We start from the raw sequence: 21006 nt of genomic DNA on the forward strand, positions 1-21006 counted from the left end.
TATATATTAATTGTAGATTCTGAGATGTGGAAACTCTCAAAACTGGGATGGTTGAATGCGGTGATTTAATGTTTTAGTCTATCCAGCTACAAGCCAGAAATACTACGTAAACATGACAACAACAAAAAAACACTTATTATTGGAAATTAGGGTTTCAAACAAATCAGTCTTGAAAGTATAACATTACTTGTTATTCTGGTTTCTGATTGGTTGATACATCATCTTAGCTGTTCTCAAATTTAGACACTGTATGATCCATTCAGTTGCAAAGTCAAGCACTAAAAATTTCAGTGAAAATTGGTGGCTTTATAAGGTTAGTTCACCCAAGAATGAAAATTTGCCCATCTTCTACTCACCCTCAAAGCATCCTAGGTGTATGTGACTTTCTTCTTTCAGAATAATCCAATCAGAATTATATTAAAAATGGTCCTTGCTCTTCCAAGCCTTTCAATAAGGATTACTGGGTGTGTGTTGTCAACTGTTCAGAAGACGTGAAATAAGTGCGCGCATTTGTAATAAAACATCCCTCACATGGCTCCTGGGTGTGAAAAAAGCCCACTGTAGCAAATCCATGCATTTTTGCAAGATAAATATCCAGATTTCAAACGTAATAAACACTTTTTTTCTCACTTCTGCTGACTGTTGGAAAACTGGAAGACGTGCAGCCGGATGCTGTAGTTCGTCAGCGCTGCGTGGTTAGTGACGAGCACGGAGAGAGAACAAAACAAAACGCAGGTCACGAATTAGAAGCACAAAACAAAAATTTGTAAAGAAAAATGACGGAGGATTTCAGAATAAGTCAAGAGGAGACTGGGTTTCCTTGTGCTAACATAAGGGAACTTTGTTTCTTTCTCTCCTACATTTCCCAGAGGTGCACGTGTTACGCACACATCTTCCATCATCTACCTGCACATCGTCCGGTTCCTAACAGTCAGCAGAATTAAAAAATTATGTTTGAAATCTGGATATTTATCTTGCAAAAATGTATGGATTCGGTCTTTATTCAATGCCATGTGAGCCATGTGAGGGACGTTTTATTACAGATGTGCGCACTTTATTTCACATCTTCTGAACTGTTGACAACAAACACCTGCTTACCCCCATTGAAAGGCTTGGAAGAGCAAGGACCATTTTTAATATAACTTAGATTTAATTATTCTAAAAGAAGAAAGTCACATACACCTAGGACGCTTCGAGGGTGAGTAGATCATGGACGAATTTTAATTCTCGGCTGAACTTACCCTTTAACATTCTTATTTGTGTAGCATGTCTAAGCACATTGCCTAAAAGCAAGTTCTATACCACATGTCACAGCAAAGTGCAAGAGGAAGTTTCGGTGGATTCTCAAAGGGACGTACTGGCAGTCGCAGCCTCACAAACAAAAGTTATGAGCTGTTCTTCAATTTTCTTGAAGGCATCCAGATCATCCACAAAGAACACATGTCTCTCGCTAGGTTTGCTGGCAATGTTCACCAGCTCTCCATAGTCAGCATCAGCGAAGCCAATGGCAAAAATGATATAGCCTATGGTGAAACAAGAAAACTTTCGTTTTATCACAGCTTTTAAAGTTCTGTTATTAACAGTAAAACCAAACCACTAGACAGTTGGTGTTTTTCTAAAGCTGTTGTTTATAATGCTTATTTTTAGATTCAATGTAACTGGATCATTCAGTTCACTCACCCTCCATCTGCATCTCTTTAGAGATCTTGTTGACATCATCCTGAGATCGTCCGTCCGTGAGCACTACCAACACTTTAGGAATGCCCCTCCTCGCGCCCGCGTCCTCAGCAAAGATGGCGTCCTTCACATGCTTAATGGCCCGACCTGAATCAAGAGTCGTAAACATTTGTGTTACTGCCTCACGCCAAGAGTAGGATTTACACCACTTCACGGACAAAAAGTGATGGATTTTACAGGAACTTGCATCCTGACAGCGGGATTTGCATTTGCCAGAGAGACATATTTTTTTGAAACTTCAAGCCAGTACCTGCAGAGAGCTGGAATAATGCTCAATGGGGTGAAAGAACAAAACCTTTGACAATAAATAACTATTGAAAAGTATGAATTCAAAAATGATTTCCTTGAAAGGTTGATAAAATGAAGCTGCAATGACGAATGGTTTCTGATACTTTGGCGAACGTTGCTCAAACTATCAGTCTTTCTGAAGTCTAAAAAAATATGCAAAACAGACAATGTTTTGTAACAATTGTTAAAATTACCAGACTGTTAGTTTGCCTTAGGGGAGAGTGTTGGGTTGGATAGAAGAGTTATTATTATTTTAATTTATTTTCTTTAGTCTTACATATTTAATTGTCCTTTCTGTTCTCATGTCATATATGTATGCATGTATGTACCTCCTATAAAAACGCAACAAATTCCACACACTTGGCGAATAAAGCTAGTTCTGATTCTGAGTTGGCAGACAAATGGTAAACATCCCACAAAGATTTAATAAGGTGATTTGAAGGAAACTTTTTCTTTTTTTCTTTTCTGTATCAAAACAAATATATATATATATATATATATATATATATATATATATATATATATATATATATATATATATATATATATATATATATATATATATGTATATATATATATATATATATATAAAAAGTTAAATAGTTTTATTATGCACATACGTTTTGGAGCCTGGGATAAATTATACAACCTGACAAACAAAATTCATGAAAAGAGTGTAAGAGGGAATGGTTACTAGGTTGTTTAACACAAATGAGTAAAAGAAAAACCATAAAAAGTTTCCCTAGTGGTTATTTAATTGATAAAAAGGCCTTAAAACAATTATCTAAACAATTATTTTTAATCAATAAAATAATAGTATAGAATTTGTGTCAAATTATATGTTGACAATCACTGTTGGGAACGTTACTTTAAAAAAGTAATTAGTTATAATTACTCACTACTTCCAAAAAGTAACTGAGTTATAACTGAATTACTTTATAATAAAAGTAACTCATTACCAGGGAAATTAACTATTTGCGTTACTGTAAAAAAAAAAAAAAAAATCTATATGTCAAATTATTTTATTTTTTTTAACAGTTTTCACAAGTCAGTTGAAATGAGAAGAACAGACAGGTGTTCGTACATAACTTTCAATAATTATTGCACGTCAACAGACAGCAAGAGTTTTATCCTGCACTTTTATTATCTTTGTAAGAAAAGTGTTTTTGGCCATTAGCTTTGTAGATGCACGTGTCACACATTACATGTACACATTACATGCACGTTCTTGCCTTTGACCACAGTGAATTTGAAGTACTGCTTATATCTCCACCTTGAAAATGCCAACTTTTCATCTGATTGCTCCTGACTCGCCATTTCTGCTGCTGCTGTGTAATCTGCAGCATCTGTGTAAAAACACTGTCTCTGATTGGCCACCATGAAACACATGACTCTGCCTTAGCCAATCATAATCTCGTTATTAACCCACCTCCTCACTCGCTGTGTGAGCCAGGGTCTGTTCGGATTGCATAGTTTATTAAATCGATTTATAGTAACACACCGCATTTAATGTCCAGTAATGTTAATGGCATTGTAACAAACGGAAAAGTAATTAGTTATATTACCCCGTAACTGAAAAAATAGCGTCGATACCTAACGCCGTTCTTTTAAACGGCGTTATTCCAAACACTGTTAACAATACATTATGATACATTATTTACTCATAAAAATAAATAAATAAATAATGTCAAAGTAAATAAAATAATTTTTAGTAACTATAAATATTTTTCACAGTTAGATATATTTAAATTTAATAAAAAATTTAATATTTGTATTAATTATAAAAATACTGATTACACAACAAACTAGGACATTTAGGGGTTTATTTGCACAGCATATTTTTGTCATGAATTAACATTTTATATTTTGTTTATGCTTTACATGAGCACTTAAACTTTAATTTGCACCTGGTTGGGTTACAAAAATTGTGGGAGCCATCGTCGGCCTCACCTTCTATTTTGAAGCTCACAAAGTGGCAAGTGTTTAGAACAGAGCAAAACAAAGTCAGACTCCTGATGAAATGAATTTTTGACCTGAACTGTGGGATCTAACAAGCTGCACTGCCCCATTTCAGTATTTTACCATTATCACTAACTTGGCACTGCAGCTGCAAGACATCAGCCGGGCTGCTCATTTCGAATTTGCATCTCTAATCTCTCGGAAACGTCTCAGGTTCCCTTGGATCAGCGAGTATTAGACACAATCCCCTCACAAAAGCTGTACTCTGAATAAAATATGGACGCCGTCTGAGATGCTGCACTTTGGCGATATATTGCGACGAATTGAACAAGGGGGCCTTGTGGCTTTGCTTGAATGACTCCTGAAGCTGCCTGTTTCTCTTTCTTGCTTTTCTTCAGCTCCTGTCAGAGGGAGACTAATGACGGACTCCAACTAAGGAAGCAGACGGCAGCACCATTTGATGTGTGAGTTATTTTTTTTTTATAACAGATGAGAACACAATAATTTAGACTGCAGATTGTGGCCTTGAACTGACGGAGGCAAAAGCACCGCTGATTGACTGACAGGAAGTGTCATGCCATAGGCCACAAAAAAAGTATCATACCATCAGGTAAAAACTCTAAAAACACAATTCTTCGAAAACTTTGAACTTCAAAACAACATCATCCCATTTAAATATTTTCTGAATTTCCGAGAAACCTACAGACGGTCTAAATACTCAGAATTGACTTCTTTTCCCAAGTTTAAACACGTTGAATGAGGCCAATCACTTTGATCCTCACCTCATCCTCTGCATATGAATGTAGGGAAATGCAGGCGAGGGATTAGCCCTAATACCCTCAGAAAATAAGTCATGCTCATGTTTCAAATGAGCAGCCTGCTAAAGCCGGGATGGATAAATGCACTGGGCTCATAATACCTAGATCACACATGTCCACAGACATGTATCTGCGCTCACCAGTGAGGCGCAGCATCTGCCGCCCACCCACTGACGGGGGGCTCACTGCCATGGAGAATATACCTTATACGGGACGTTTGTGTATGTGTGTGTTTGTGAGGACACATGAGGGTGGGGGCTGCCATTCCTTTACCAAGTAGAATGAAAGGTGATTCATTTTAGAACAAAGACTTGCAGTAAGTCAGCTCGAAAACGAGCGCAGGGACACTTCGTGCTGCTCTGATGCTCACTGAGCTGGAGCCATGCTACTTTTCTAACTCACACTATTAAGTCCTTGGTCTAGGTCTTCTAAAACAGGACCTTAATAAAGAATGTTTGTCTGGACACAGATTACAAGGAGATTTCACTGCTCAAAGACCAGCATAAATTTCCAAATTGGTGCAGTAGAAGTTGGTGTATGCTGGTTAGTGATAATCTGATCCAGATCTACCTGGTGGACCAGCATGCTGTTCACCAGGAAAACCATTTTGGATATTAGAAGAGAACTTTGATTTCTGTCTTCTTGGATATGAATGTTTAAATTTACCAATTTACCTTCAGATAAAAAATTTGGTACTAACATGTTCTTATAGTGTACTTACAGTGTATTTATTTAAGAAAGTTCTGGTAATACAAGGTAACTGCATGGGGTAGGGTTAGGTTTAGGGGTAGGTTCAGGGTTAGTAACTATTATTACAAAAAATTTTTATCAGTGTTTATGTTAGGTTTTCCAGTTTAAATATCTAAACATACTTAAAGTAATTAATTTGGAAAGTGACGTGACATGTAGCCAAATATGGTGTCCCAAACTCTGAATTTGTGCTCTGCATTTAACCAATCCAAGTGCACACAGTAGTGAACACACAAGGGCAGTACAGACACTCGAACTCGTAATCTTTGGGCTACAAGTCTGACTCGAACTCTCTAACCATTAGGCCACGACTACTGAAAATCAAAGATTGTAATACAAAGCAGACCAGACCAGGTAAGACCAGACAGACATAGAGTATAAAACAAACAATAGAATGAGCAATCAACATACGGATAAAAAAAATAAATAAAACAGAATGAGCTAACAATAAAAAGGTTATGGATAGATAGCAGTTTAATTGACTCTGAGGATGGAGATACGTGCCTGTCTTGGTGTTTCCTCCCTTGTAGGTGATGCGCTGCACGGCGTCCAGCAGAGCCTCCTTATCACCGTAGGAGCTGAGCTTGAACTCAGTCCTGGCGTCATCACTGAACTGAACAATGGCCACCTTCAGTTGTAGAAAGAAAGTTAGCAGCCATTTAAAGCAACAGTATATCAACGTCAGAATGAATTTCCCCTCTGGAATTGGTTTTAAAGGGCATTTTGGTACTTTTATAAGGGCATGTTGTATTTTTAACATAATTCAGTACAGTTTAAATCCTTATATTTTAATAATCTTTTATTGTGCTTTAAAGAAGTTCACTTATTTTGACTACCATACTAAAGCATTAGGGGTGTAACGATACGCGTATTCGTATTGAACCGTTCGGTACGACGCTTTCGGTTCGGTACGCGGTACGCATTATGTATACCGAACGGTTCGTTGGAGTAATTAATTATATTTGGAAAAAAAAAAAAAAGAGAGAGAGAGAGATAGAAATATAATGATATGCGTTCAACAAGGTAGCCCAATAACCCAAACAACGTAACAGGCAACGCCCCTGACACTCCCGAAGAAGAAAAAAAAACCATCTTATATGTTTATGTTAGGCTACTCAGCAGGCGCTCGCTCACTCAGTACGCGCTGAAGGCTCGTTGCAAAATAGCCAATGCGTTTAACAGACTAGAAATGAGAAGATCCTCCAATAACCAACAGGTCTGGTGTTTGGGTGCACTTTGGATTCCCTTTAAGCTATAATGGTGATGGCAAGAGAGTGGTGGATAAAAAAACAACGGTATGTCGCATCTGCAACATGACAAGGTACACCAGCGGGAATACAAAAAAAAAAAAAAAAAAAAAAAACCCCAGCGGGAATATCTGGGATATATGCGTCAGTACTATCTGGGAAAAGACGAAAAAAAGGAGAAACATGCACGCAGCAAACTATCCCTGCAGCATTTAGACACTATAGCTTACAGGGAATCCAACCCAAACACCAGACCTGTTGGTTATTTTAGGATCTTATATTTCTGGTCTGTTAAATGCATTAGACATTTTGCAACGAGCCTTCAGCGCGTGCTGAGTGAGCGAGCGCCTTAGGGGCCGTTCACATATCGCTCCTAAAAACGCATGGAAAACGCTAAGCACGTCTTTCTCGGGCAGAAGCGCTCATGAGGCGTCTGTCTTTGCTAAGCAACAATGACGTGCTCTCTCCATGAGACGCGGAAATTTCAGCGAAGGATAAATGGATTTGCAGCTCTAAAAATCGCTTGCAGTAGCTCTGCTACTAAATTTATTTCAAAATTGCAATCCATATACAACTATGATCAGCTGTTCCTTCATCTTGGCTGAGCTCTCAACGTTGTTACGGGAAAGGATGAAGCTGATTGGTTGGTTCTTGTCACATGACCCGCGGTGCGCTTGCGGCATTCTGAAAAGTTGAGATGTTTTTACATTTTGCTGTATCTAAAACGTATCGAACCGAACCGAACCGTGACATCAGTGTATCGTATCGAACCGAACCGTGAATTTTGTGAACCGTTACACCCCTATAAAGCATGTAAGTTGTTTTATTATAATTGTAACTGTAGTGTGTTATTTAGTATTATATTTAGAGTTAATATCAAATGTACTAAATTGAAACCCAATCAGCTATTTGAAAGTATCACTTAAGTGTATAGGATAAATAGCTCTAAAATAGCCTTAAGCATTCAAAAGGTTGAGGTCAGTTGATATTTTGTTTTTTGTTTTTAAAAAGAAGTCTCTCACCCAGTGGTTGCCAAGGAAAATACAGAACAGTGACAGTGAAAATACAGTTTAAAATACATTCCCTGTTTTCCACACCATCCTGTAAAAACTCACTAATAATAAGCTGATTTGTTGCTCAAAAATACTTTTCTAGGGTTTTCAAAAAGTATTACTGAAAAGTATTAATTTATTAAAAAAGAGACCCAAACTTTTGAACCATAGTGTATATTATATATCAAATGCTAGATAACAGAAAAACATGACCTCATAGAAATTGACTATTGAGGCTTTTTTCTCACCACATTTTTTAAAAATTCAGTGTCATTTTTGCCTCAATCCCTGGTTCATTTTTGACCTGAAAGTGTTTTGCTCAGTCAGATTCTGGAACATGGATTGCTTAAACCTAAAACCTTGAGATTACCAGCTCAGATCTTTAACCACTAGGCCACAATCTAAAAAAGAGAGACACAGAAGCCATGTCATCATGCATGAGAGAACGCAAACATCTGTGTGTAAAAGAAGAAGATGTTTTATCCGTGTTCTTCTGTTTACTTCAGCTCCTGCCCTTGAAACGTGCTTATTCTCCTGTTTTCACATCCCCTGTGGTAGGTCCACTGCAGTGATCCCTAAAGCTACTGATGGGTTGTGATAAAGATCTTCTGAATCCTGGACTGACAAGTCTACACAAGGCTATTTTTATCTAATGCTCTCTCTGGGTTAAATGCTTGGAAGTGTGGTCTCTATCCCAGAATAGCTATTCTCATGATGCCTCAATCCAAAAAAATATCTTTGAGAGAAGCAAAAAAACCTTTTTGAGGCAAATCAGACATTATAAATTCAAAAGCAGAGCATTTAAATCTGTAACGTCCATGTGGAATGCATGACTCTGCAAATTTGTAATAGGCTCTATATTTTTAATGGTCTATGGTCTATATGAAATTTTAACATATATCTGTTCCTTGTGAATAAGTGTGCTTAAGTTTTTTGAATACTGAATGTGTACTTGTGTATGCAAAATCTTAAAAGCATATTTTAAAAAACTGTACTTGCAGATAATATCATATTAATGAAATGAAAGAGTTCAAACAGCTGATGAATACATCACAATAATCCACAATTAATCCACACATTTTCAATGGAGAAAGTGATATTATGGATACAGGACTTATCTTTTCAGTTAGAAGCAATTTATTGAAGTAAAAAATGGGTATTGATGCGTTTGTTTCTTACAAACACACAGCTTTTTCACTTCACATAATGTTGAATGATGGACTTGAGTGAATTATTGTGATGTTGTCTGAACCTTTATGCTGATGACACTTATTCACTGCAGAGAATCCAATGAAGAAAAAAACTCATCTACATCTTGGGCTTACAGTTTTGCGTTTAGCTCAGGATGACATTCATTTATTTCATAAAAATGTTAGAAATGTTATACAATGTAAACAAATAAAAACAATATGAAGTAGACTGAATTTGACAAATATATCAGGCGCGTCATACCTGTGTTCCCTCGGGGCCAATCACATCAAGCGCACCAGTTGTGCTGTATAGGAAACGGATAATCTTCTGAAAGTTGTCATCTCCGATACTCCAGGAGCCATCTACAAGGAAGGCCAGGTCTGCCTTGGCTGCTTTGCAAACTGAGAGAGAACGTTATAAAGACAGAGCAAGAGAGAGAGAGGAAGCAGGTGAAAAATCACTAGCTAAAATAAGAAATTCTCATTACTGTGCAAGCGCTGCAGTACAACAGATGTCAAATGATTCCAAACACTTCCCTTTCTCACTGACAGGATCTCCATCACAGCTAGCTGGATAAAACAAGGAGGCTTAATTAATTCCCAGATACCTCTGCTATACTCCGCCTGCTTTGCAGGATTTAGAGCTAAACACACTCTCAGTAACCTAGAAATAAGCTTTATGTACCAACATCTAACTGGTTTTATTCAAGTCAAAAATATTATTTTGGTGTCTGAATCAATCTTAATAAATTAGATTATATTAATGAAATAAATTTTAAGGCTGATGTTACATATATAATTCATTTATTTTAAAGTGCTAAATTCTACATACTTACTACAGTAATAACTGAAAGTTATGCATAACTGAGCAACGAACCCTAACCCTAACCTTAACCCTGTAGTAAGTACTTAACTTAGTACATGTAGTTATTTATTATTACTAGAATTTAATTGTGGAGTTGCACTGTAATATCGTCCCCTTCAAATAAAGGCGTAACCTCCAAAGTCTAGCACAATCAAAAGTATTTAGAGGTTTTTATTGGTTGGATGAGTCGCTGTTTTGAGTCTGAACAAGAATGGCACTGAACACGACTGACACGTCGTTTGGGAATAAACTAAAAGTTTTAGGCATTGTGCTCGTTAACAACTTGAAAGAACTGTCAAATCTCATTACTGTACAAATTGGGACAGCTCATTCAGTTTGTCAAGATTCTCATTCAGACCAAAGAGATAAATGGGTTGTTTCGGTAATGAACAACTCTGAATTAGAAAGTAATCTGATTCAATGGCATATTCATAATAAACATTATTATTCATATTATTGTTGTTGTTTTTCAAAATAAGTATTATTATTATTATTATTATTTATTTTTATTTTTTTAGCAGGAATGCATTAAATTGGTGACAGAAAATTTATAATATTAGAAAATATTTTAGATATATTTTAAATAAATTGCATTGTAAAATATATTGAACAGAAAATAGTTACAATATTACTGTCTATTTTACATACAAAAATTTTTGCATTGATGATCGTGAAATTACATTTATGCATTTAGCAGACGCCTTTATCCAAAGTGACTTACAGTGCATTCAGACTAACATTTTTTACCTAACGTGTTCCCTGGGAATCAAACCTACAACATTTTGCATGGCTAACACAATGCTTTACCACTGAGCCACAGGAACTATGCAATGAAACACATTTTTCAACAAATCTGACTAACCTCATGCTTCTGAACATTTAGTACAAAGTGTGTTAAATGAACAACTCTGACCTAATCATTTAAGTAAACAGCCTCATTAGACTCACTGGGATTAATAAAAAAACCTAATTTCTTTCTTACGCTGACTCATTGCTTATTAAAACAGCAAGTTTGTGAGACATATCACACTTTTGTCCAAGAGCTAAACACGGACTTAAAAAAGTCACAAAACTCTCCTTTTGATTTCATGACCTCTTTAAGGAAATAAATGTTTAGCTTTTTACCATGTGACCTGACCTCAATAAGAGTCATGTGTAACATGCAGGGCAAAGCATTCGGGCGACTATCCAAAGGCCCACAGATAAAGCCATCTAAAAATAACAAATAAATCTAAAGCAGCATTCGGTTTCAGGCCAAGAAATTATTCAGGTCTTACTTTAGGATACATTAAAAACACCTGCCAGACAGAACTGTATATCCACTATAAAGTTTAAAATCAAAAAGATCTATATAAGGAGGTTAAATAAGTTCTGTGTGCTTTTATCAGATGTTTTGGGAAGACTCAGACATATTTATTGAGTGCGGAGTGGCTCCGAGACTAAGTAAAGGTTAGCTGTCAGCAGAGATGTATGTTAGTGAAAGGTCACACAACACATAGGGACATGGCCAGCAAACAGGGGAAAACGATGGCAGACAGGCCAATTTCCCCACACTGGTGTCCTACCTTCTTTGGCTGGGGGGATGGTGGGAGGAGGGATCGTGGTGGGGGGTGCGGTCGGTGGCTGGGTGGGTGCTGGAGCTGCAGAAACAACAAAACAACACATAAACCAGAGCAGGGCCAGGCTGTCTACACTTTAATACACACACAATCAGATTTGTGATCTCAACGGAAACTGTAAATGAAATAGGGCACACTGCTCTACCAATGGTGGTTCAGTCTGTTCCTCAGGCAGTGACTGAGTGGATGTGGTCAAGGGAGGATGTTGTCTTCACTTCATTGGCTGGAAATGACCTGTATCATTGAAGTGTTTCTGCCGCCCAATTGACACGCTAACTTGTGTGTTATATACACTGACACTTGTACAGTGTAAAATCCCCATAAACTGCAAAAATATGCTCTTAATCATTATTTTTATGTTTATTGAGTTTTTCAGTAAAACTATCTAAACATGCATACAAATATATGTCATATTTAATATATTGGGTGAATTAGGTAAACTGAGAAAACAAGACTTTGCCAATGAAGATAGCACATTTTTCATGTTTTAAAAATATTTAGGAAACGAGATCAAATAATTAATTAAGATTTTTTTTTTTTCACCAGTGTAGAATCATGATCAAAGAACGCTGATAAATTTGATGAGGCCACGTAATGACAACGAATGGCAATTTGGTTTTCAGCTGTTAAAATTTTTATTATTTTTTTATATTTAGTATTATTTTTGTGTTTAAGAATGCTTCAGTCAGTCTCATGGAAGCTCATGTCTGCTACAGAAAAAAAAAAAAAAAAAAGTAATTGCGGCATTGTAACATCTGTCTTTTTTTTTCAAGATTCAAACTGCAAGATGTAAACTTGTACCGTAGTTATGAGAAATAAAGTCAGATACCTGTGAATTCTGCGATATATATATATATATATATAACACTGGTGGCAAATCTCCTAAATAATAATCATTTCTGCTATACAAAGACTGTCCTGGCAACAGAGTTTGTCACTCAAGGCAGCAAACCAAGTCGCCTTCAGGTGTTTTATTGGTGGCTAAAAGACCCTAGGGAGGTGTAGCATCTGACCCTATTTAACACCCCAGTAAATCTTATTAAGGACAGATGCCCATATTTAATCTAACATGACTAAAAACAAGGTTATGATAGGACAGACAACCATAGAACCGATCCTTCACAATCTTATATTCATTCACAATTTAATATGGTGTGCACCCTGATTGAAAGTATATAGTTATTATTGCCATGTAAAATATATAGTTATCAGAGTGTATTTACCAGTGGATGCCATTGTGATGACGGCTGGACCCTCTGTGTCCTGTAAAAGACTGTAGACGCTGATCTTGTACTGGGTGTCGGGGGAAAGGTTGAAGAAGCACTCTCTAGATGCACCACCACCGACCCTCACTTCCTGTTTCTGACCGTCTGCGCAAATAATAAAAAAACAGCAGGATTGGCATTCAAGCAACAATCAAAGTCAAATAAAATGCAATCACAAAAGCTTTCTCCAGCAAACAAATGTGCTAATTAATCAGACAGTACCATTCAAGTCCTCAGACTATAAACGAAGCCTGAAGTTGGAAATGAGGAAAAATGGCACCACAGCAGCTCGCCGAAGTGATGTTATTTTTAACAGGCATGTGTTGTTGCTCACAAACTGGCTGTTTAAATGAAAGGAACTATGAGTTAATCATGTTTTAGCATGTTTCACAGCTGTAATTATTTTCCAAAGCTGAGAAAATGATCAGTGTTTGGGCTCAGGAAGGATAAACCTTGTATTCAGCCCATAGAGTTCAGCGGAGAGGTCTTTAATTGTTTTAATCGGAGGCTGAAGACTGCAGGGAAATGGGTGAACCGTGATAAGCAACCCAAGCTCGGGTTAAATGAAAGAAACCAATATTTTCATTCTTTTCACTTTCTTTTCTTTCTAAATGTGAAGGTGTTCTCGCTGATGCCAAATCTCATTTTCTTTCTGATTTTCTCTTTTTCTACATATCTCTTTATTTTGTTTGTGATGCCAGACATTAATATCCAGCTTGACTTGGTTCATACATCTTAATTTGTCTGCCATTAAACAGCTGCCTCCATGGGGAATATAACCGGCTGGGCTGTTCAGAAGCATTATTGCCAAAAAAAAATGATTTATTAAGCCATTTTCTTTGCATTTTCTAATGATAATATGGAGTGCAAAAATTGGAATGCCATAATAAGATCAACAATATTCCCTTGCTCAGACATGATTTGATTGCGGAGCTGATCAAACAATGGGATGCGACATTTGCCTATTACATTCCCGCTCTATGGAAAAGTAGGTGGCAAGCGCTCCAGCTCGGCTCAGGAAACAACTATCCTCCTTTAAGCATTTGTTTCAACAGACTGCACTTCTCAGTCCAGTCACATCTCTGACACACGCAGGACAGTTCCTCCCCTTCCTCACATCTGCACGCAGGAACGCTTCACTTCACCACGAGCGCTCGGTGCAGAAGAATCATAAATCTGGCTGATATTCCACAGCCAAAATCTCCCTACGAGTAAATGGCAAATAACCAATCCACTGTTCCTACTGGGTACCAAGGATTGGACATTATTTGACAAGAAGAAAGCCAAAAGGAAAGCAGCAGTAGTTTTGATATATTTTTTGTCGGAATAGTTTAACATGATTACAGGGTAATCTTCAATTGCAACTTTTTTCTTTAACAAAAATCTTCCTTAATTGGAAAAACAGATTGCAAAATCTTTAAAACAAAATTATTATATTATATTATATTATATTATATTATATTATATTATATTATATTATATTATATTATATTAATAATATTTATAATATATTAAGAGTTTTACAGAATTTCTATGTTAGATTTTTTTTCCCCTACCTAGACTTTTTAACATAACCTCTTAAAAACACACCAACAACAACAACAAAATGTGTGTTTTTATTTATTTATTTATTCAGTATGTGTATTATCATTTAAAAGTTACAGGTCTGGAATTTTTTTATTTTATTTTATTTTTAATTTTTTTAAAGAAGACTCTTATGCTAACCAAGGCTGCATTTATGTGATCAAAATACAGTAAAAACAGTAAAATTGTGCTAGATTGTTACAATTTTAAAGAATATTTTCAATTTTGTGTTTTCTTTTTGAATACAATTTGAAATGTAATTTATTTCTGTAATGCCATTACTCCAGTCTTTAGTGCCACATGAACCTTCATTCTAATATACTGATTTGGTGTTCAAGAAACATTTCTTATTATTATTATTAAGGTTGAAAGTGTTTGTGCAACAGCTTAATATTTTTTATCATAACCATAATACATTGTGATTTTTTTTTTCTCCAGGATTCTTTGATGAATAAAAAAATTCAAAAGTTCAAAAAGTTCAAAGAACAGCATTTATTTAAAACAGAAATCTTCTATAACATTTTAAATGTCCTTGGTCAATTTAATGCACCCTTGCTTGATAAAAAAAGTATTTTTATTTTTTATTATTTTCTTTTTTGAAGGTAGTTATTGGAAATTACTTTAACTGTTAAAATAAGATTATATCTCAGCAAGGGCAGAAAAGCAGGAATTTGAATACCAGAATTATACTATTATATATTCTTAGATTATGATCTGAAAGTCATTATCAACCCAGCTAACATGTGAGAATTATATTTTCATGATTTGACAGTTAAAAATAAACTGAAAAATAACTGAAGGTTTCTATTTCCCTAGCTTCTGTAGCAGTGATCCTCAAATCTGGCTCGCGAGATCCACTTTCCTGCAGAGTTTAGCTCTAACCCTGATCATACACAGCTCAGTCTGCTAATCAATGTCTTCCAGATCATTAGTAAATCACAGGTAGGTTTGTTTGATTATGTTTGGAGCTAAACTCTGCAGGAAAGTGGATCTCGCGAGCCAGATTTGAGGAACTGCAACGACCGTCATTCAAATAATTCACACACAGCGACACACACACTGGGGCTTCCGGCAGGATCTGGTTTTAATAGCATCACTGAGCTGGTAGCCATCTGAGCAATCACTCGCTGGAAGGAGAACAGAAGATTTCCAGGATTGCCAGATAAGCTGGGCCGGTGAAGTATCAGACAGGAATAAGAAAAGCAATAACGGGAAAGGGCTTTTGACTGTTTTAAATTTGAATCGAAGCCATGTCACACGCCAGCAGAGCAATATGCATACAATAAAAGAGTTTTGCTGAACAGCCCAGAGGCCTGGAGGTCTGTGCTGAAATGAGCCATAATATCCCATTACCTCAGAAACTGAAATGTATGTCAATATTGCAAAACAGAAAGCCACCTTATGGCTTTGCTCTGCAATGCATTAACAATGTGTTTGAGTTGTGTGTGTGTGTGTGTGTGTGTGTGTGTGTGTGTATCACTCACTAAGCAGTGACTCAATGACGACTCTGTAGACCGTGGCGTGGTGGTGAGGTTGCCACTGGGCACACATGCTGCTACTGAGCACCTGGTATGTGCTGAGACCGTTCACCCCCAGGAACACTGCAAGGGGAAGAAGAAAACAGTTATCTTGAAACTAGATGAATTTAGTGGTAAAGCAAAACCAGAATACTTTGAAAAATCAATGTGTGTGTGTTTGGGGGGGGGGGATGGGGTTGGGTTGGGGGGCTGTCTAAACACTGAAAGTTAACAGACTCCAATGTTGTTTTGCGCATTATTGACCTTTTGTGAAAATCAGAAGAAATCTTTTTGTGTTCAGTAGAAGAAAGAAAGTCATACAGGTTTATAACAACAGGGTGAGTACTGTAACTATCCATTTAAGCTATGACCAGAAAAGCATTTTAATTTAAAATTGAACTTTTAATATCTTATGCAGTGTTGCTTCTTAGTTCAATTTGAATAGTAGTTACAGAATATAACAGACTTTCAAAACAATAAAAAAAAAAAATACAGACCCCCAACTTTTGATCAGTAGTGGACTACACCTGCCTAAAAACGTTGAAATGTACAAGTTAGTGGGCAGTGAGAGGAAAGACTTGATCGTTGCTTCTCTAATGTAGTCTAATGTTCTGAAATGAAAAGCAGCACGTGTATTACAGTAAAGGCTAATGAGCCATAGGGTTTTCAGCGGCTCCTTTGTGCTGCAGGTTATGGGATAAAACCTGTAGGCTTCACTTTTTTTCTGAAACCAGCACTCTTTTTCTGATCTTCTCAGATTTCTGTGTGATACTCTTTAAATACTGCAGGTCAGGCAAAACTAATGGCTAGAAAAACACATCTGAGAGGAAAGCAAGTGGTTCGAACAGTATTCTTAAAAGATAGGCTCTCCACTTAAAAGCCACAAATGGCCTTAACCATTTCTTTCTTTATTTTCCTTTTTCTCTTTGTGCAAACCAAACAAAATGTGCCGTGTGAATGAAAACTCTTTTTAAAGCCATAAAAAATAGGCTTATTTTGGAATTCACACGTTTTTGTTCATCAAAACACAAGCCCAAGCCACAGCACATGGTCTAAATTAGTTGCACAAAACAGTACCCATCTTTGGAGCTTGTAGTATTTGGAACAGAATCACAATTGTGGCCCTGTCACAACAAATGGAGTCCCACGCATTTGATATGCCTAAAGTTGTGGCGAACCCAAAGTCTGCTTGCACTGGAAAAGTTCCATATGGTGGGAAACTGTCCTCCTTCGAGCCTTGATATGAGAGCAAGATCCCAAAAAGGAGCTACTCATTCAATCCAGCAGTCCATTGGAATTCATGCTACACAACAGAATGACATGTCAGTCGCGTTTGAGACTTGGAGATTTTAGATAAACATATGGTGCACAGTGGTGGTGATTCGTTTAAGGTTTTGAATAATGCATGTCATAAGCTTTCCTCCTTATATAAACTATTTTAATGAACTATATGCATGCAAAAAGGGCCTCTGGCTGTTAGTACTAATACAAGGAGCTGGAAATCCATTATTGTGCATTCAATTATTCAGAGGTCAAACAGAAAACGTATTAAAAATTGATGGACCCCATTGAGCAGGTGATATGCAGATGTCCTGTAGGGTGAGATCATTTGGGAGGTTCCTCAGACAGCCATGAATTGTGAGAGGAATTATCATGCATGTCGCATCCAAAAGCATATGACTCACATATTTGCCTAAAAATAGATATGTGTAACTAAAATGTGTATAAAATGCATTTAGGCATTCCATGTACTTAAAAAGCCTTACATTTAGCTGTTGTTGTTTTGTTTTGTTTTTTCAACAGTTAAAGTAATGAAAAGTCATAAATATCTAAAATGGTATAAAAAAGGTTATCAAGAGGTCTATAATCCGGGGCCAAAAATTAGGAGTCACAATACACTCTGGTGTGATGATTACACTTGATTAAACAATGTGGTAACACTTTATAATAACGGCATGCTATTAATAATTCGTTAAGCATTAGGAAACCGTTAATTCATCATTTATAAAGCATTAATAGACATTTATAAGCAGTTTATAAATACAGATATAAATGCTTTATACCTGTTTTAAAAGCATATCTATAATGTATTTAATAATTGTTTTTACATACTTTATTAATGATCAATTTATCATTTCTAAATTAAGTATAGCATTATTTACACACCAGTTATTAAGGAGTTGTCAGTGGTTCACAAGATCACTTAGAAATTAATGTGTAAATGATTAATAAACTATTTAAATGTGCATTCATAATTTTTTTATTCAGACATATAATAATAGTTACTTATAGTGTTAATAAATGGTTTATTAACATGTATTTCTATTGTAATTCAGGGTTAATTCATGTAGTTGTTAGTTAACTATTTTTGTGAGCTCATCTAAAGTGAGGACTATTTATGCCTTGTAAAGCTTTTACAAATGAGATTTAAAGGCTGTTAATATTTCTATGTTCTGTATCATTGTGTTGTGTTTGATTCTGCTTTTTGTTTAGAAGATAACTAAGCCTTTAAATATCCTTTATAAATGCTTTACAAGGCATAACTAGTCCTCACTTTAGATGAGCTCACATAAATAGTTAACTGACCACTAATAAATGCTTTATAACTACCTGAATTTACTACATTTCTTGTGATCTTATGAATCACTGGCAACTCCTAAATAACTGGTTTGTAAATAATGCTATACTTCATTGAGAAATGATAAATTGATCATGAATAAAGTATGAAATTACACATTATAGATATGCTTTTAAATCAAGAATAAAGCATTTATATCTGTATTTATAAACTGATTATTACTGTCTATCAATGCTTTATAAATTATAAATTATCTGTTTACTAATGCTTAATTAATGATTAATAGTGTGCAGTTATTATAAAATGTTACCGAAATCTGAACACTCATACTTTAACGTACAGTACATACAATAGCTCAGTATTGTTTACACCCTTGATTGCGGAAGGCTTCCTGTTATATATTATGCTATAAGATATATATATCTTATTTTTCTGAGATATAACTGTCAGTTGCAGGTATTACAAGACTACAAGACCCTAGTGACTGATATTGGGATGGTAACACCACAGTGCTCTGATGGATGGCCTCAGCACTCGCTGAGAAAACATAATCTGTTTGCTTTTTGATGACAATCGCTAAAACAGGTATTACTTTGTGATGTACCTGGCGATATCAATTTTATATGCAAAGGACTGTCATTACTGGAGCCGTCTGTCTGAATATTGATATATGTGTAGCTGGCTGCCTATCAAAGAGCACCTTCAAGTTTCATTAACAGACAAAAGGGACAGTTCTCGCTAGTCCGCTTACATAGCGATATTATCGCTGTTGCATATTATTAAGAAACAGTATTAGCAAGGACGTTCACACAGGATGCAAATTACATCTGTGAATCTGATGTGATGGTGCAGCAAAATGATGGTGGGCTGTTGGGAATAGTGTAGAAACCTCACGGTGGGCAGCGTACATATTCATGTTTACTAGATAATTATGTTTAAGTGTGTATTTGTGCAGGGACTCACATGTTTTGCCCTTGCTGGTGAGGGGTTGGCTGGAGCCGGTGGTGTAGGAGGCGATGACCTGAACGCTGTACTCCGTGTCACTCAACAGATTGAGGATCAGCAGGGTGTTCACATCATCCCCTACAAACGTCTCTAGAGCCGGACCTGGCACTGCACAAAGAGCGAGACAAGAGCTGAAAACAATCGCAGCAACCTTACAGGAAAACTGTGAAAAACAAGTTAACTATTATTGTACAGGTTTTTGGCTTTTTTCTCCCCCTGGAAGTACACCGTACTGTTACACTTATAGTCAAGTTGTAATTTAGTATCTTAAATCAGTTGTTTTTCACTATTGATACAATAAAAAAATCTATATGTAAAGGACTACTGTTTTAATTGTAGCTTAGTTCATGCTACGCGATTATTTCACCTACAAATTACATATTTAAAAAATCTGTCAGCGTTTATTCATTCTCATCTTGTTCCTACAAGACTGATTGTCTTCTGTGAAACACAAAATGAAATGAAATTGTAATTATTTATTATTTTCCGTGCACATTAAATAGGAACGGAAGTTTTCAGGCTTCAAAAATAAAATACAAAAATAAAAAAAATGATAAAATGCCCCACAAGATTCACTACTATTCAAAAGTTTAAGGCTGGTAAGATTTTGTGTGGGTGTGTGTGTGTGTGTGTGTGTTTATGAAATATGTTTATTTAATCAAAAATACGGTAAAAACAGTAATGCTGTAAAATATTATTGCAATTCAAAATAACAGTTTTCAGTCTTCGGTGTCAGACCATCCTTTAGAAATCACTCTACTATGCTGATTTGCTGATCAAGAAACATTTCTTATCATTATCAATGTTGAAAACTGCTTAATATTTTTGTGGAAATTATGATTAATTTTACTGACTACATAGGCTGTATGTGTACTATATTTCAAGTCTTCTGAAGGGATCATTTCAAGTGGCGGTACATTTTGTTTGTTCCTTACACAACTTACATCACTTTTCATTGGAAATCTTCCCTTCTAATGTGTCAACTGGATCACTGAGTTATTGATATAGCAACTTGACTCAAACTCAGTTCATGAATGAATCAATCAGACAGGTTTGTGAAAAGATTTGTCTATGAAAAAATGATTTAAGTGAACCATCCCTTTATTTCTGAACAGAAATGCTAAATATTCTTACTATTATGCTATTATGCTAATTATGCTTAATAAATATTCTGGGTGGAATGGGAAAGGAGTTCGGGCTGTGAATGTCTAAGTATGTCTATTGTGTTTAGTACATTAAATTATTTTAAATTATAATAAAAAAATGTTGTTGTTGTTATTTCAACCCTCATACCTCATAGGAACCAACTCCAAAAACTAAAGAGCAAAGAGTAGGTGGACACTTACAATCATAGCATTACACTGTAACCATCACAAAGCCTGGGAAAACTAGGTGTGAAACGAAATGAGAATAAGTGAACCCTCCCTTTTAACGACACACATAGACACAGAAAATGAGCTCTGGACAGTAGAAATGACCGGTGCTGGGGTGAATTATTAGCAGCTGTTGGGAGCAGTTTGGAAGGGCATTAA

At 36.0% G+C, this 21006-nt stretch overlaps 1 protein-coding gene across 7 annotated transcripts in view; it reads right to left on the reverse strand.

Annotated features, from left to right (window-relative positions):
- The window catches only part of LOC113059905 (collagen alpha-1(XIV) chain-like), a 100710-nt gene that overhangs the window by 36278 nt on the left and 43426 nt on the right, over nucleotides 1-21006 (reverse strand). For all 7 annotated transcript variants that reach the window (XM_026228574.1, XM_026228573.1, XM_026228572.1 and 4 more), the window contains 8 exons: nucleotides 19433-19582; nucleotides 15859-15975; nucleotides 12749-12895; nucleotides 11472-11546; nucleotides 9304-9443; nucleotides 6057-6180; nucleotides 1681-1824; nucleotides 1359-1523 (listed from right to left, as the gene is read on the reverse strand). In XM_026228574.1, coding sequence (XP_026084359.1) covers nucleotides 1359-1523; nucleotides 1681-1824; nucleotides 6057-6180; nucleotides 9304-9443; nucleotides 11472-11546; nucleotides 12749-12895; nucleotides 15859-15975; nucleotides 19433-19582 — 1062 coding nt within the window. The remainder of the gene's footprint in view (nucleotides 1-1358; nucleotides 1524-1680; nucleotides 1825-6056; nucleotides 6181-9303; nucleotides 9444-11471; nucleotides 11547-12748; nucleotides 12896-15858; nucleotides 15976-19432; nucleotides 19583-21006) is intronic.

The sequence above is a fragment of the Carassius auratus genome, chromosome 41, assembly GCF_003368295.1.
Source record: "Carassius auratus strain Wakin chromosome 41, ASM336829v1, whole genome shotgun sequence".
Lineage (NCBI taxonomy): Eukaryota > Metazoa > Chordata > Actinopteri > Cypriniformes > Cyprinidae > Carassius > Carassius auratus.